This window comes from Danio aesculapii, chromosome 4 (genome assembly GCF_903798145.1).
Source record: "Danio aesculapii chromosome 4, fDanAes4.1, whole genome shotgun sequence".
Taxonomy (NCBI): domain Eukaryota; kingdom Metazoa; phylum Chordata; class Actinopteri; order Cypriniformes; family Danionidae; genus Danio; species Danio aesculapii.
Genome location: NC_079438.1, coordinates 41,758,282 through 41,771,369, shown reverse-complemented (window position 1 = coordinate 41,771,369; position 13,088 = coordinate 41,758,282). Strand labels below are relative to the sequence as shown.

The window sequence follows — 13,088 nt, the reverse complement described above, 5'->3', positions numbered from 1 at the left end:
CAATAATTTTATTAGGATAAACAAATAAACACAATAAATAAATCTATTCAAATTAACCAGTAAATAAAATAACTACAGCCACAGGGTGACACAATGGTTAGCACTGTCACCTCACAGCAAGAAGAACGCTGGTTCGAGTCCCGGCTGGGTCAGTTGGCGTTTCTGTGTGGAGTTTGCATGTTCTCCCCGTGTTCGAGTAAGTTTCCTCCGGGTGCTCTTGTTTCCCCCACAAGTCCAAACACACGTGCTATAGGTTAATTGAATAAACTAAGTTGGTGTAATGTATGAGTGTGAATGAATGTGTATGGATGTTTCTCAGTACTGGGTTGGCATGGAAGGGCATCCGCTGCGTAAAACATATGCTGGATAAGTTGGCGGTTCATTCCGCTGTGACAACCGCTGATGAACAAAGGGACTATGCTAAAGGAAAATGAATGAACATGTGCTTCTTGCTTCTTTAAGCTTGAAAACTTCTTAATAAAATCAAGCGTTTTATCAGGAATAAATAAATCTATTAAAATTAACCTGTATTTAAAATAACTATTTATAACAATTATAAAATGAATACAATGTTTTTTTAAATAAATGGGTCTTTAAACGAGAAAATATACAAATGTCATTTACAATTTAACATGGTGTTTTGAAATTTACATTTGCTAGCCAAAGGTGGGTTTTAGTGTTTAGAGTTTTAGGTGTTTTCCTAAATTCTTAGTTATAGTGACTTTTATTTTGAAAAAGAAAAAACACTTCCTGGTCTCCTCACTTTTAGCACTAGAAGGTTGTGTGAAGTTAAAATACATTTTTCTTTACTTCGCATCACGAGTACGGATTAATCACGATTAAATGTAGTCATTGATGCATATTCGGACCATGAAATGCGAGTAGTTGAGTTATTTTAGTTTATTTTCCCATTGAACAAGACTCTTGTCTAGTCTGGACTCCATGCAGTGATTGGTCAGCTTCTCGTTAATGGTCGCGTGGGGCAACGAGGACTTCATCTGGGGCAAACAAGAGAAAGTGGAAGGAATCAGGTTTAGGATCATTCAGCGGTGAGTTTGCAGAATTGCGTTATCATACAATTCATTCGATATACATCAATTATTAACATGATTCTGGAGTCTACCAGAGATACATCATGTGTAACGTTATTTCATTGTTTATATGCCTTATTATTAACATTATAATCACCAAGCAAATACGATTCGTAAAGTTATCTTGGTCAAATAGAATTTTAGGATTAGTATTTTTGAGTTTAAAAACATTAAAATAGATGAAATTAAATTAAATAATACTGCTTAACTCTCTCTTACAGTCATCCTTATCTGTAACCTTCAAGAAGAGGAGCTGCATAAAATGGCTAATGTTGGTGAGTGTCTTTCTTTGAGCACCCCTTATGTACACTGTTGTTATACACTGTTATTTGTTAAAATGGATGTGATATAAAAACAAATGTATAATCTGTATGTATTAAAAAGGGAAAAAGACAAGTATCAATTTAAGTATATGTATACGACTGTCAGGATTTTTCTTAATGTGCCCTTGAGGAGAGAGACAGGTAAACACAGTGGTGTGACTTTCATCATTGCGTCTCTCTGTGACGCTAGACTCATTAGAGAAGCAGAGGTGAGAGACACTGGGAATTAAATGACAGTGCAACCTGGAATCTCAAGGGAATGGTGTGTGTTTTGTGGAAAATAAGTGCATGGACATGGACACTTGGTTAATAAAAATACAAACGTTCTCATTTTTAATTCGAAAATGACACTTCTCTACAATGAATAACATCCTTGACAACTTCATATTGACTTGAACTGAATCATCATTGAACTAACTAGACCAAAACTAGCTTTCACACTTCATACCTGATTTTTGATAATTTATTTTAAAATTCTGCTTGGGCACAGTTTGTGTTGTATAAAGCGCTATAGATATGAATGTGACTTGATTTGACAATATCAAGTTTATCCAGGAATTTGTTGGGAATTTTTAATGTATTTGCAGCATAAAAGGAATGATTTTGTGATGACATTAAACAAAGGTTATGATATGATTTGCTTCAATTGTTATTTTTTTGTTGTGAAAATACAAACGGATCTTCTACATTTTTCTTCTTTTTTATTGCAGATGATGCTCAAGCAGAATTGGACTCAGTGGAGGCGGAGCTGGAGATGGTGGAACTGCAGATCTCTGAGTTGCTGGAGAAACAGACCAGGCTGAACTCCAGGAAGAACAAACTACTGAAGGTCCTAGAGGGAGCATGCAGCTCAGCCCAGCCTTCTGGATCCAGCAAAACTCCCAAATCTTCATTCAGCAAACAGGACCTTCAACACTATGAAGACTCTGGTATTACTTATTTTCCAGAAGTTAGTTATTAAGTGTATAGTGCTTCAAAACGGCTTTAACCCAAAGGTGACTAGCAAAGATAAAAGGTTTTGGGAGAATACTCTGAGCTGGACCATTTTTAAGTAAAGATGCAGTATCTTTTAAATACTGGGAGTCAGTAAATCTTTCTTCTTCTTATAATTCTTATTTATTAAGGTAATAATATTCAGCAAGTGTATGTTCATTTGTTTAAAAAAGACAGTTAAGAGATTCAAATCAACCCTGCTGTTTTGAACATTTGATTTATATTGATGTCTTGAAAAATCATTTTCTGAAGCATCATGTTACACTAATACATAGAATAATGATTCTGAAAAATTCAACACTGCCAACACGAAAGTAAATTGTTTTAAAATATATTATAAATAGGCACTGTATATCTGAATAACTGTTAAAAAAGTTGTATATGTTTTTAAATATTGCTATTTTTTGTGTTTTTATTGCATCTTTAATAAGTGCAGCAGATCTTTTTAGAGATCTAGCCACATATAAAAAGTTTTCAATACGATCATGTCTGTTTTTTTATCATCAGATTTCTCTTGGTCTAAAGAAGTTCAGGTGAATCTGTGTAACGTATTCCAGCTCTCCAAATTTCGCCCTCTGCAACGAGCAGCCATCAATCTGAGCATGTCAGGGAAAGATCTTTTCCTGGTAATGCCCACCGGTCGAGGAAAAAGCTTGTGTTACCAGCTGCCAGCCCTCTGCTCTAAAGGTATGTGCTTGAACACTTATATTTTGTCAAATCAGACATGTTTTAAATGCCCTTATGTTAATTCCTGTTTTTATCAGGATTCACGTTAGTTATCGCCCCACTGGTGTCTCTGATGGAGGATCAGCTGATGTATCTACAGTCCGTTAATGTACCAGCAGTGACTCTCAATGCCTCCAGTTCAAAAGTACAGTACAACAGATGAAGTGGACAGTGTACACTCCACTTTTTTTGGAAAAGTCTAATTTTACAAGTCCTCTTTTACAGGTTTTATTATTTTTTTAATGCATTCAGCTCATCTCCAGGTCTGATCAAAGCACATTTATCTTAGCTTACCATAAATCATTGAATTTCCTATTTAAAGCTTGACACTCGTCTCTAGTTACATTGTGTACTTAGACTGATGGAAAATTTTTGAAGTTGCTACTTTCAATGGTAAAATTATCAAAACTCTTTTGTCATTTAAAGCAAGATGCTAATGGTCTAATATGATTCAATGATGTATGCTTATTTATTCTTGATTTATGCTAAGCTAAAGGCTTTCACCAGATTCTGAGATTGGCTGAATGGATTCAAAAATTGTTAAAAGAGTCTACCTACAAAAAAGTGGATTGTTGCAATTAGAAACTTAAACTGCTTAAATGTAACTTAATTTGCAGGAGGACTCTAAAAGGATTTTGGCAGGAATGACGGATAAAAACAGCCCCTTCAAATTGCTCTATGTAACCCCAGAGAAAATCGCTAAGAGCAAACTGCTGATGTCCAAACTGGAAAAGGCCTTTAACTTGGGTCTGCTGGCACGCATCGCAGTGGATGAAGTTCACTGTTGCAGTCAGTGGGGCCATGACTTTAGGCCAGGTGAGATATTGTTTCATCTAGACTGAGTAAAGCTTGCTAATCCATGGCTGACTATGTAGTTTGTTTCTTTCTTAGATTACAAGCTCTTGGGTATATTAAAGCGGCAGTTCCCTAATGTTCCTTTGATCGGACTGACTGCCACTGCTACTAGCAGCGTTCTTAAAGACTGCCAAAAGATCCTGTGCGTTCAGGAACCCGTTACACTTACAGCACCGTTCAACAGACCAAACCTTTACTATGAGGTATGCAAATTAATTATTTTTAGGGATGTTGTAATGTATCGGTCGTCAACATTGGATTCATTTAATGCTGTCAGCATATCAGCAGTAATATGAAAAGGCTGATACAGATGGTTTAAAAATTACATGGAGGCAATGAGTTGCACATTTTTTAATAATCAGAGAGAGCAAAATCATTAAATACTTGGGAAATACAAAACTTAATCTGTACAAAATATCAGTCCTGGATCTAATATGTACAAAATGTCTAGTGTGTCAGAAAAGCAATTAGTTAGTTTGGGCTTAAACGCCTTAAACAATAAAAGAAACTAACTTTATTTTTATTTTAACGCCTTGAACAATAAAATAAATGTACTTTATTTTCATTTGTAGTCAAAAAATTTTGTAGCAGCGAAAATGTATAATTTACATATAGCAACAGCACTGGCTTTGTTTGCAGAGTTTATTAAATGAATATGTTTTATTGTATGTCAAAAAGAAGTTAATGTTAAAAGAAACGGCAATAATCCAGATGATCTAATTGTATATATTTTTTATACATGCTTTGTGTCAGCCTTTTCAATTGAATAAATTTAGCATTTTTGGAGCTTTGATGTTGCCACCTTTGTTGAACATATATATATTTTTATTTCAACTTTTGCCTCTCTCAAAATGTTGGACAGTTGAATGTTAAATCGATCCTTGTTCAGTAAAATTCAATGCAGAAAAAAAAACTAGCTGGTACTGTATAGTACTGTAATATTAGTAATTAACAGTGCTATTTATAGTATATTACTAATACTGGATTAGGTTGAACGCTTTTATTTTTTTGTTAAAATCAGTAGTCCTATCTGTATTGGCCAAAAAAGGCTGTATTGGCCAAAAAAAGTCCTATTAGTGCTTTGCTTATTATTTTGTCCCTTATTATCTTCCCTTATTATTTTGTACAAAATTATTTTGTACAAAATAATAAAAAACAAGATGAGAGCTGAGTAATTCGATGTGATCCGAGATATTTGTCATGTCTTCTACAGGTTCGTTTTAAAGATAACGAAGACTGCACTGATCAAATTGCATCACTGATCAGAGGGAAATACAAAAACCAATCAGGTACATCAATTCATGTACACTTTAATTATGACTTTTGAAAAATTGTTTAAATACTCTTAAGAATCTACATGATATCTATATTGTATTGAAACAGAGGAGCAGTACCATGAGAATCACTTTCAGAACAATTATGAACAAAAGAAGCTTTAACAGCCAATCAGGATCAATCTGATTGGAAAGTTCTAGCATTTAAAGCAGCATGTTATTTTTTTGTTAGTGTGGACACATGTATCATTACTGTTCTGTGTGTGATGATCGCCCCTTCATGCTCTCCACATCATTCTTTTAAAAAAACACTCACTTCAATAGAATAAAAACAATATTGTCATTTTGCAGGGATTGTATATGTGTTCTCTCAGAAAGATGCAGAAGCTGTAGCTACAGAGCTGCAGAAGCGGGATATTGTTGCACAGCCATATCACGCCAACATGGAGCCTTCGCACAAGTCTCTAGTGCATCAGCGATGGTCCTCCAAGAAAATCCAGGTTGCATGCGCAGAATTACTGTTGTGTCTTGTTTCTTTATCATTTTTCCTCTTGTAATGTTGTGTATCTCTGTATGCAGGTGGTTGTTGCCACTGTGGCTTTCGGGATGGGCATCGACAAGGCTGATGTACGATTTGTAATCCATCACACCATCAGTAAATCTATCGAAAATTACTATCAGGAAAGTGGACGTGCAGGTAAATGTAATCTTGATGCATTTTAGTTTGAGTTGTGTTTCATACTTATTGTAATATATGCTACACTTTTTTCAGTTATTTATTCCTCTTTCTTTTAGTCAGCTCTGTAGTCATCTCTAATCCAGCCCCTGCTCAAATATTTTTGCATTTTCATTAAATAAAATGCTGTTGTTTTTTTCTCAGATGTACAAGATTGTAATTTAGAAGAAAACATCTGTTGCTACTTTATTTATTTTATTTTTGTTTTGGCAGGGACAGTGTACTTTAATTAGCATTGCTGCAAATGCACCAGAATTAGCCAGAAGGCTGTTTTTCCATCCGTTGTCCCTGAACAGAAGTTAAAATTGTCACCATAAAAAAAAAAAATACAAAATTTATACAATTAATCAAGCAAGCTAAGAAGCACTAAAATAGCCACAGTTAAGTATATACTAATAAATAAAATGTTTATGAACAAAATAAACTAAAAACACGACTTTACACGAGTAGTAAAACATATTTAAACATTGAGCATGTAAACATGGAGTGAACTTGACAAACCACCTGTAGAAAACACTTTTTTAACTCCAGTTTTGAACATTTGCATGAGACAGTTTCTTACAATTGCTCTGTACTCCCAAAAAACACTGTGCGTTTATGCACTGTGCTTCACACAGGTGAGTGGGCTTGACAAACCACCTGTAGAAACACTCTTCTCTTTAACAAAATCAGGTAGTTCTTGAGAGCTTCCCCTGGTAAAGGAGGAAAAAGGGGAGATGGGGTAATGGGGGGGATTCTTCAAAAAAACGAAGATAAGGGAGTAATGCTAGACGGGCTATTTATAGTGAGTTTGGAGTAATTCGATTGGCTTTCTAATGATTACAGATGAGAGACCAGTTGAGATCAATCATATCACATAATCCCCTCAAAATTAGTTTATGAAACTTCACAAAAAAAAAACACCCACCCCTCTTTACTCTAGCACTTAATTCTCAAACAATTCTGCTGTATAATTAGCACTTTTTGTGTGTATTGCCTCTTTTTGTTGAATGCCTCCTCAATTGTTAGTCATTTGGACAAAAACATCTGCTAAATGTAAATGTCTCTCTGTTGATGAATACTGGACTTTTTCCCAGTTATTTAGTACTTTTTAAAATGAGTTATTTAAACTTTAATTTTTTCACAGGAAGGGATGATAGCCCAGCAGATTGTATCGTGTTCTTTGGGTTTATGGACATCTTCAGGATAAGCACAATGGTTGTGATGGAAAACACTGGACAGCAGAAGCTCCACAATATGGTGGCATATTGTCAAAATGTGGACAGGCATGTCATAATTCACACATTTTATTCAAGAAAATAAGCTGTTATTTCCCAGTGAAGCATAATCTGATTCTTTCTAGTGGTCAAACTACACCCACACTGTTCAAACCAGCAGCTGAAAACTCTCCTCTTCCCACTTAACCAATCAATACACTTTAAACCAGTGCATACTCACAACAAACAATAAACAAATTCTAAAGATGTTCTTCATTTCTACATTCTACTTATTTTATAATCCAGTATATAATCCAATCTAACAAATCTGGCATTTTGTATCGGTACTATTGTTGCGTCCCTGATTTATTGCCTTGTTATTCTTTTGTAATTCGCTTTGGAGTCTGCTAATTCCATAGTTTTTTTTTTTTTTACTATTATATTATATTATATTATATTATATTATATTATATTATATTATATTATATTATATTATATTATATTATATTATATTATATTATATTATATTATATTATATTATATTATATTATCAGTAGATCATTTCGTATTCATTCTCAGCCAATCTTTCATTGTAATCTAAATATATTTATTAAACAATAGACTAGCATACCTCTCAGGTCTTTGATTTGTTTCTCATATCACAGGTGCATTAAATGCATGATAACTTTCATAGTGTTTTACTGTAAATTTAAAAGTTTTAATAAATTAATGTCATTGTTTTAACAGGCGTAAATCTTGTATGTTCTTCTAGGTGTCGTCGTGCTATGATGGCCATTCATTTTGATGAAGTTTGGAATGACGAAGAGTGCAATCAAATGTGTGATGTCTGTCGGCATGGCAACGGTGAACCAAAGTCCCCTCGTGCACTTTTTGATTGCAATTTAGCACTGCAAATTTCAATAGAAATCATGCAACCAGGAATTTATTATGAGAGCAGAATATTTCTATATTCCAGTTTTGCAAACATCAATCATGCTAATGAGAGTGGCTTTTACATAATTATGCAGATACCGTACCGTACCTCTTGGATGCATTTATACACTCTATAAGAAAACAAAAAATAATAAAGCATCTAATGTTAGCAGTGTGAATGTTTGGAAAAGCTCTGAAAAAAACTATTAAGTGCTGTATTAATAAATGGAATGTTACTGTCATGTTTATTTATATAGCACTTAATACAGTAGATTGATTTAAAGCAAGTAGATTTACAATTCTGAACATGAAAAGGCTGAACTGTTGAGGCCAATTATGTTATAGGTTGTTGTTGTTCTCCCACCCCCCAGACTACATCACAATGGACATCACGGAGCATGCTCGAGATGTTATTCATATAGTAGAATTGGCCAGCTCTATGGATGAAAAGTTGACGCCTCTGAAAGTCTGTGATGCTTGGCTGGGGAAAGGGCCTGCCAAGCAGCGCAAAATGATAAAGCTCACATCCCTGTCACGCCTGGAGGTGGAGTCTGTTATCATCCACCTTTTGTTGCATGGTTACTTCAGGTATTTCATGATAGATTTCAAAGCTTAAAGGGATAGTTTGCACAAAAATTACAAGTATGTTATCGTTTAGTCACTCTACACTTGTTCCAAACCTTTACAAGTATCGTTTTTTTCTGTTAAACACAAAGCAAATAATTTGAAAGCATGTTGATAATATGTAGCCATTGACTTATTATACGATACTATAGTGTTTCTTTCCCTACTAATCAATAATATGAGAAAGTATACCTTGGAGGACAATGGTTACAAGTTTACAATATAATCACTTTGTTTAACAAGGAAAGAAGACTCAAATGGAAGCACTTTAATAAATGCTGAGTCATATTTCAATTTTGGTTGAACTGTCTATAAAAGAATTAAAATAACAAGCTCTGTTTTGTCATTTAAAAATTATATAATTTTTTTTTTACATTTATAACTTTCTATTTGGTTCATAAGTGAGGACTTCAGCTTCACTCCATACACAACGCACTTCTACCTTAAGCTGGGTCGGAAGGCAGCCCTCCTGAAGAACAGCAGTCACTCCATCACTATGAAGATGAGGAGGAGAGGGACCTCCCACAGTACCGTAAGACAGCCACCAAAATCAACAGACGCTTTCAATTCCTATATTATGTGCAAGTGATTGTGTTTTTCTAATAGATTAGCAATTTCTAGAATTAAACTTTTCTCAGTGATTGATTGTTAATACTTCTTTGAACCTTGTTTCATTGATGACGATTGGCCAGATTCCATCCAAATTTAGTTTCTGATTCTTTTCTTTGTTGCATTTTGCTACAGGGTGATACAAATATTAATTGTATTTTCTCAATTCTAGCTTTTGCTTAACTTTAGAGTATATTTGTTGAATCTGGCCTTTAGTCTCCATTCTGTAGTCTCTGCTGATCTTATTTTGTTTGATTGTTCCTCTTGCAGTTGTATTGTGTTTCAGGTAGATGTCATCACAGTGTTAGAGGAGTGCATCACAGTTCATATAGTTACAATTATTTTTTAACATAGTAACTAATACGTTCATAAATTTAGTGTCGCTTGTAAGATTTACATTAACTACTAGATTAACTATTAGACTACTACATTAACTACTTCAATTTCAGACTCAAATAATTTTATATCGAATGCCCAGTTCACAAATAAAATTCATTTGCTCAAAATACAAAAGGATATTTGTAGCTTCCATTTTCTAAATTGAAGTCGATTAATTAATGAAAATAATTTACTTTCATTTTTACCGGTTGTAATTTAGTGTTAAATTATAGTGTTAAATGTAAAATAAAATTTTCTGATAACTTTACAAAAGACCACATTGTCAAAACTGTCCCTCTTCACATTTATTTACTGCAATTACTAAAATGGCTGTAGGCTGGCGTTTTCAAGCCCCAAAAATGTCATTATTGTGTAAATGAGCAGCAAAACATATAAAATGTTTTTCAATTTATTGGACGTTTGCTTTGAGTTCACTCTGTATCTTACAATTCTGATCATAAAAGGCTTGAAGAGGCAGAGGAATCGCTAACCACTCAAGAAGATTATAAGCTGGGTTTCCATCACCCTATGTTAATGCACATTTTAAAAATATCACACAAGAAACAAGTAATGGGAACACCAAATTTTGAATTCAATCTTTTAATGTGCATAATGTTTTTACGCTTTCTTGAGGTGGTGTTGGACTTATAGTTAATGCTAAAATAAGTAGTTGCATTTACTAAATAAACTTCTAGCGAACATTAATCCCATGTAACTAATCGGCTGTTTCCATCAATGCTCCCTTGTCTACTGTTGGTAACTAGGGTACCAATTCTACAGTCAGCAACTCTAATGACTTGATTTGCATTTTTGTGTTTAAAAAATATTTAATAGACATCTAAACATAGAAATCTTGGCTAAACAAGGCTAAATTTAGACTGTCAATAGTTCTAAATGAACTAGTCATCAAATAGACAGATTATACTTCATGTGTAGTGAATTATTCCTGTTTATTTGATAAATAGTCTTTGGACTTGTATTAGCAAAGACATCTGTGTTTAGGTGTCTGTCTGTCAGATGAATATTTACTTTTAAAAACACACAAAAAGAGCTTACTGGGAATGGAAAATCAACTGTTTATCTCAATGTGGCCCAGTTAATGCAAAAAGAAATTGATTTCCTCCTAGATTGAACTGCACTGACGTCTCACAGATGATGCCTTTTTCGTCGTCTAAGTCTAAACAACCCTGACACAGCAGTCTCGGTTGAATTTGATCAGTTACAAACTACAGCCCACTGTTATAGATTTAACCCAAGCCTCTTCCCATTATGAGCGAATCCTCTTACATGACATCCTACAGTACATGACCCTTCATTGAACATGCAGTAACCCCTTGTACCTCTTGTGTTCCTACAGTTTATACTATCAACCCATCCAAATGACTTTTTATAGTGATCAACCACAGGTAAAAAAAAAAGTTGTTGTGCTGCCCCGCAGGTAAAGAAAGTGTCAGAAAGTGCTGGGGAGAAAAGTAGATCCAAAGTAGAAGGAAAAAGACCAGCTGAAAGTGGCGACCAAAAATCAGTCAAGAAAGTCAAGCCTCTTCCCTAGTTCATAAGGAGGAGAACCAAAAAGTACAGTTCATTTATTCCACACTCACAAAACTAAAGCATGTAGATATTGCCTTAGAAACATTTAATGAGGAGAAACATCTACCACTTTCTTATTTTTTATTTATCTGCTTTTGTTTATAAAAAAAAAAGTTGCTGATTTTACATCAGACCTTATCATTTCTTTGCTACACTGTAAAAAGCGATTGGTTACTTTACTTTAAACAAATTTGAGTAAACTCATTGCCTTAAAGCCCATGTGAAACAGAAGTTGCTGAGATTTTTATTTAAGCATGTTGTTTTACTTCTAACTAAAGCACAATATTGAGTAGGGGGCGGGGCTTTCTTTTCGCATATCATTTTCTCATAGCAAACTAATGGTGAGAGGGATGTGATTAAGAATACTGGCTGAAGCTGTTAAACTGGCATCTACTGAGAAGGAAACACCTCTCAAATCGTGGAAATAAATGGTCAGACTTTGATTGAAGATTACAAAAAAAAATATTTCAAATAAAAATAAACACTGTAAATTTTGGCTTTAAAATTAATAGTTGACTACTTAAAGTAGTACATTTTTATAATTATGGAGATTTATTTAAATTAAGGCAACATTTTTACTCATAGAATTAAAGTAGTCAACTAATCGCATGTTACAGTGTATGAAATATACTTAATATTTACACTATTTTGTGTTTTGATTTGCATGTTGTGTTGTAGATTAAATTAATATTAGACTTTAATGCTTTGCATGGGTTAAAAGTTTTAAGTTTCTATTCTTTTTTTAGGATGTTCACGAGGAAGTAGAAACGACCTTGATTGACGAGTCAAACATGGCCGTTCAAAGATGTAAAAAAACAAAAATTCACAAAAATCACCAAAACATGGAGAAAAGACTTTCTCAAAACCACGATGAAAGTCTTGCTTTAGAAGCAAGCGAATACATAAAGCCAACCTCAGTATTTCAGGTTGATGTAGAGGTCAACCTTGTGGAAGAACAGAATTGTGTAAGTCAAGATGAAAATGGTCTTGAAAACACCCACGAACACCAACAATCTTCACTAAAAAAGAGACAAAAACAGAACTGCGCTGCTAATGTTGACCAGGCAAAAGTAAATCTGGAAAGCGCTCCTTCTGAGCTCTCCATCATCTCTGCAGCTGCCGTGGAGGAACTGCACCATCTGCGCAGCTACTACAGCAAGCAGTTACGAAGGATCAACTACATTTCCCATGAGCACTTGCAAAGCTCCCAACCTGGGATGCTGACGTGTATGAAAGAGCCCTTCAAAAGCCTCCGTTTCCCATCGAGGACGAGTTTAACAAAAGGTGCCAGGAATTTGTGGACTCGTGTTAGTATGAGGAGAAAGCTCATACAGTAAATTATGTTCTGGTTACTCTTTTTGTTTTCTTTTTTTTTCAGTAGTTTGAAGATATATCAAATGTTTTTGTCAAATAAACCTATTTGGTTATCCTAAGTTGTGTGATTGTTGAGTCTTTTATTTTTAAAATAACACTTTGAATAGAAAACTAGTTGTTGTGGTGCTAATTACAAAAGTCAAAAGTTTAAATAGAAGAAGTCAATTACTTCAGAAATAAATAACCTTTTCTTTATCTTTCAAACTTTAAATAATCATGTTTGGTCTTTGATTTAGTTTTGTAAAAATTGCACTTGCTTGATTGAAAATATGAGTTATTTCGCCAAATATTAAATTTTTCTTCTGTCATCATTTACTCACCCTTTACATGTTTTAAACCTTTGAGTTTTCTTTCACAAAGGAAGGTATTTTACAAATTGTTGAAAA

At 34.0% G+C, this 13,088-nt stretch overlaps 1 protein-coding gene across 2 annotated transcripts; it reads left to right on the top strand.

The window, feature by feature from the left end:
• Nucleotides 1-746: 746 nt before the first annotated feature.
• Nucleotides 747-12,761, top strand: recql (RecQ helicase-like). Of its 2 annotated transcripts, XM_056455697.1 has the most exons (16): nt 747-1,049; nt 1,313-1,366; nt 2,125-2,343; nt 2,915-3,094; nt 3,172-3,278; nt 3,751-3,949; nt 4,025-4,191; nt 5,202-5,277; nt 5,614-5,762; nt 5,842-5,959; nt 7,125-7,263; nt 7,967-8,058; nt 8,499-8,715; nt 9,154-9,283; nt 11,177-11,313; nt 12,075-12,165. In XM_056455697.1, exons 2-15 carry the CDS (start codon nt 1,354-1,356, stop codon nt 11,288-11,290), a joined length of 1,920 nt encoding a protein of 639 aa, XP_056311672.1. In that variant the 5' UTR covers nt 747-1,049; nt 1,313-1,353; the 3' UTR covers nt 11,291-11,313; nt 12,075-12,165. The 2 variants fall into 2 exon arrangements, with proteins under 2 accessions (XP_056311672.1, XP_056311673.1); XM_056455698.1 differs by lacking the exon at nt 11,177-11,313 and having other exon boundaries at nt 12,075-12,761.
• The last annotated feature ends 327 nt before the right edge of the window (nt 12,762-13,088 follow it).

Bases quoted from the DNA above. Each gene is read 5' to 3' on its own strand.
- recql (XM_056455698.1), top strand. The intron at 3,095-3,171 runs GTATGTGCTTGA...TGTTTTTATCAG, and splicing joins GCCAGCCCTCTGCTCTAAAG to GATTCACGTTAGTTATCGCC. The intron at 8,059-8,498 runs GTGAACCAAAGT...CCCACCCCCCAG, and splicing joins TGTCTGTCGGCATGGCAACG to ACTACATCACAATGGACATC.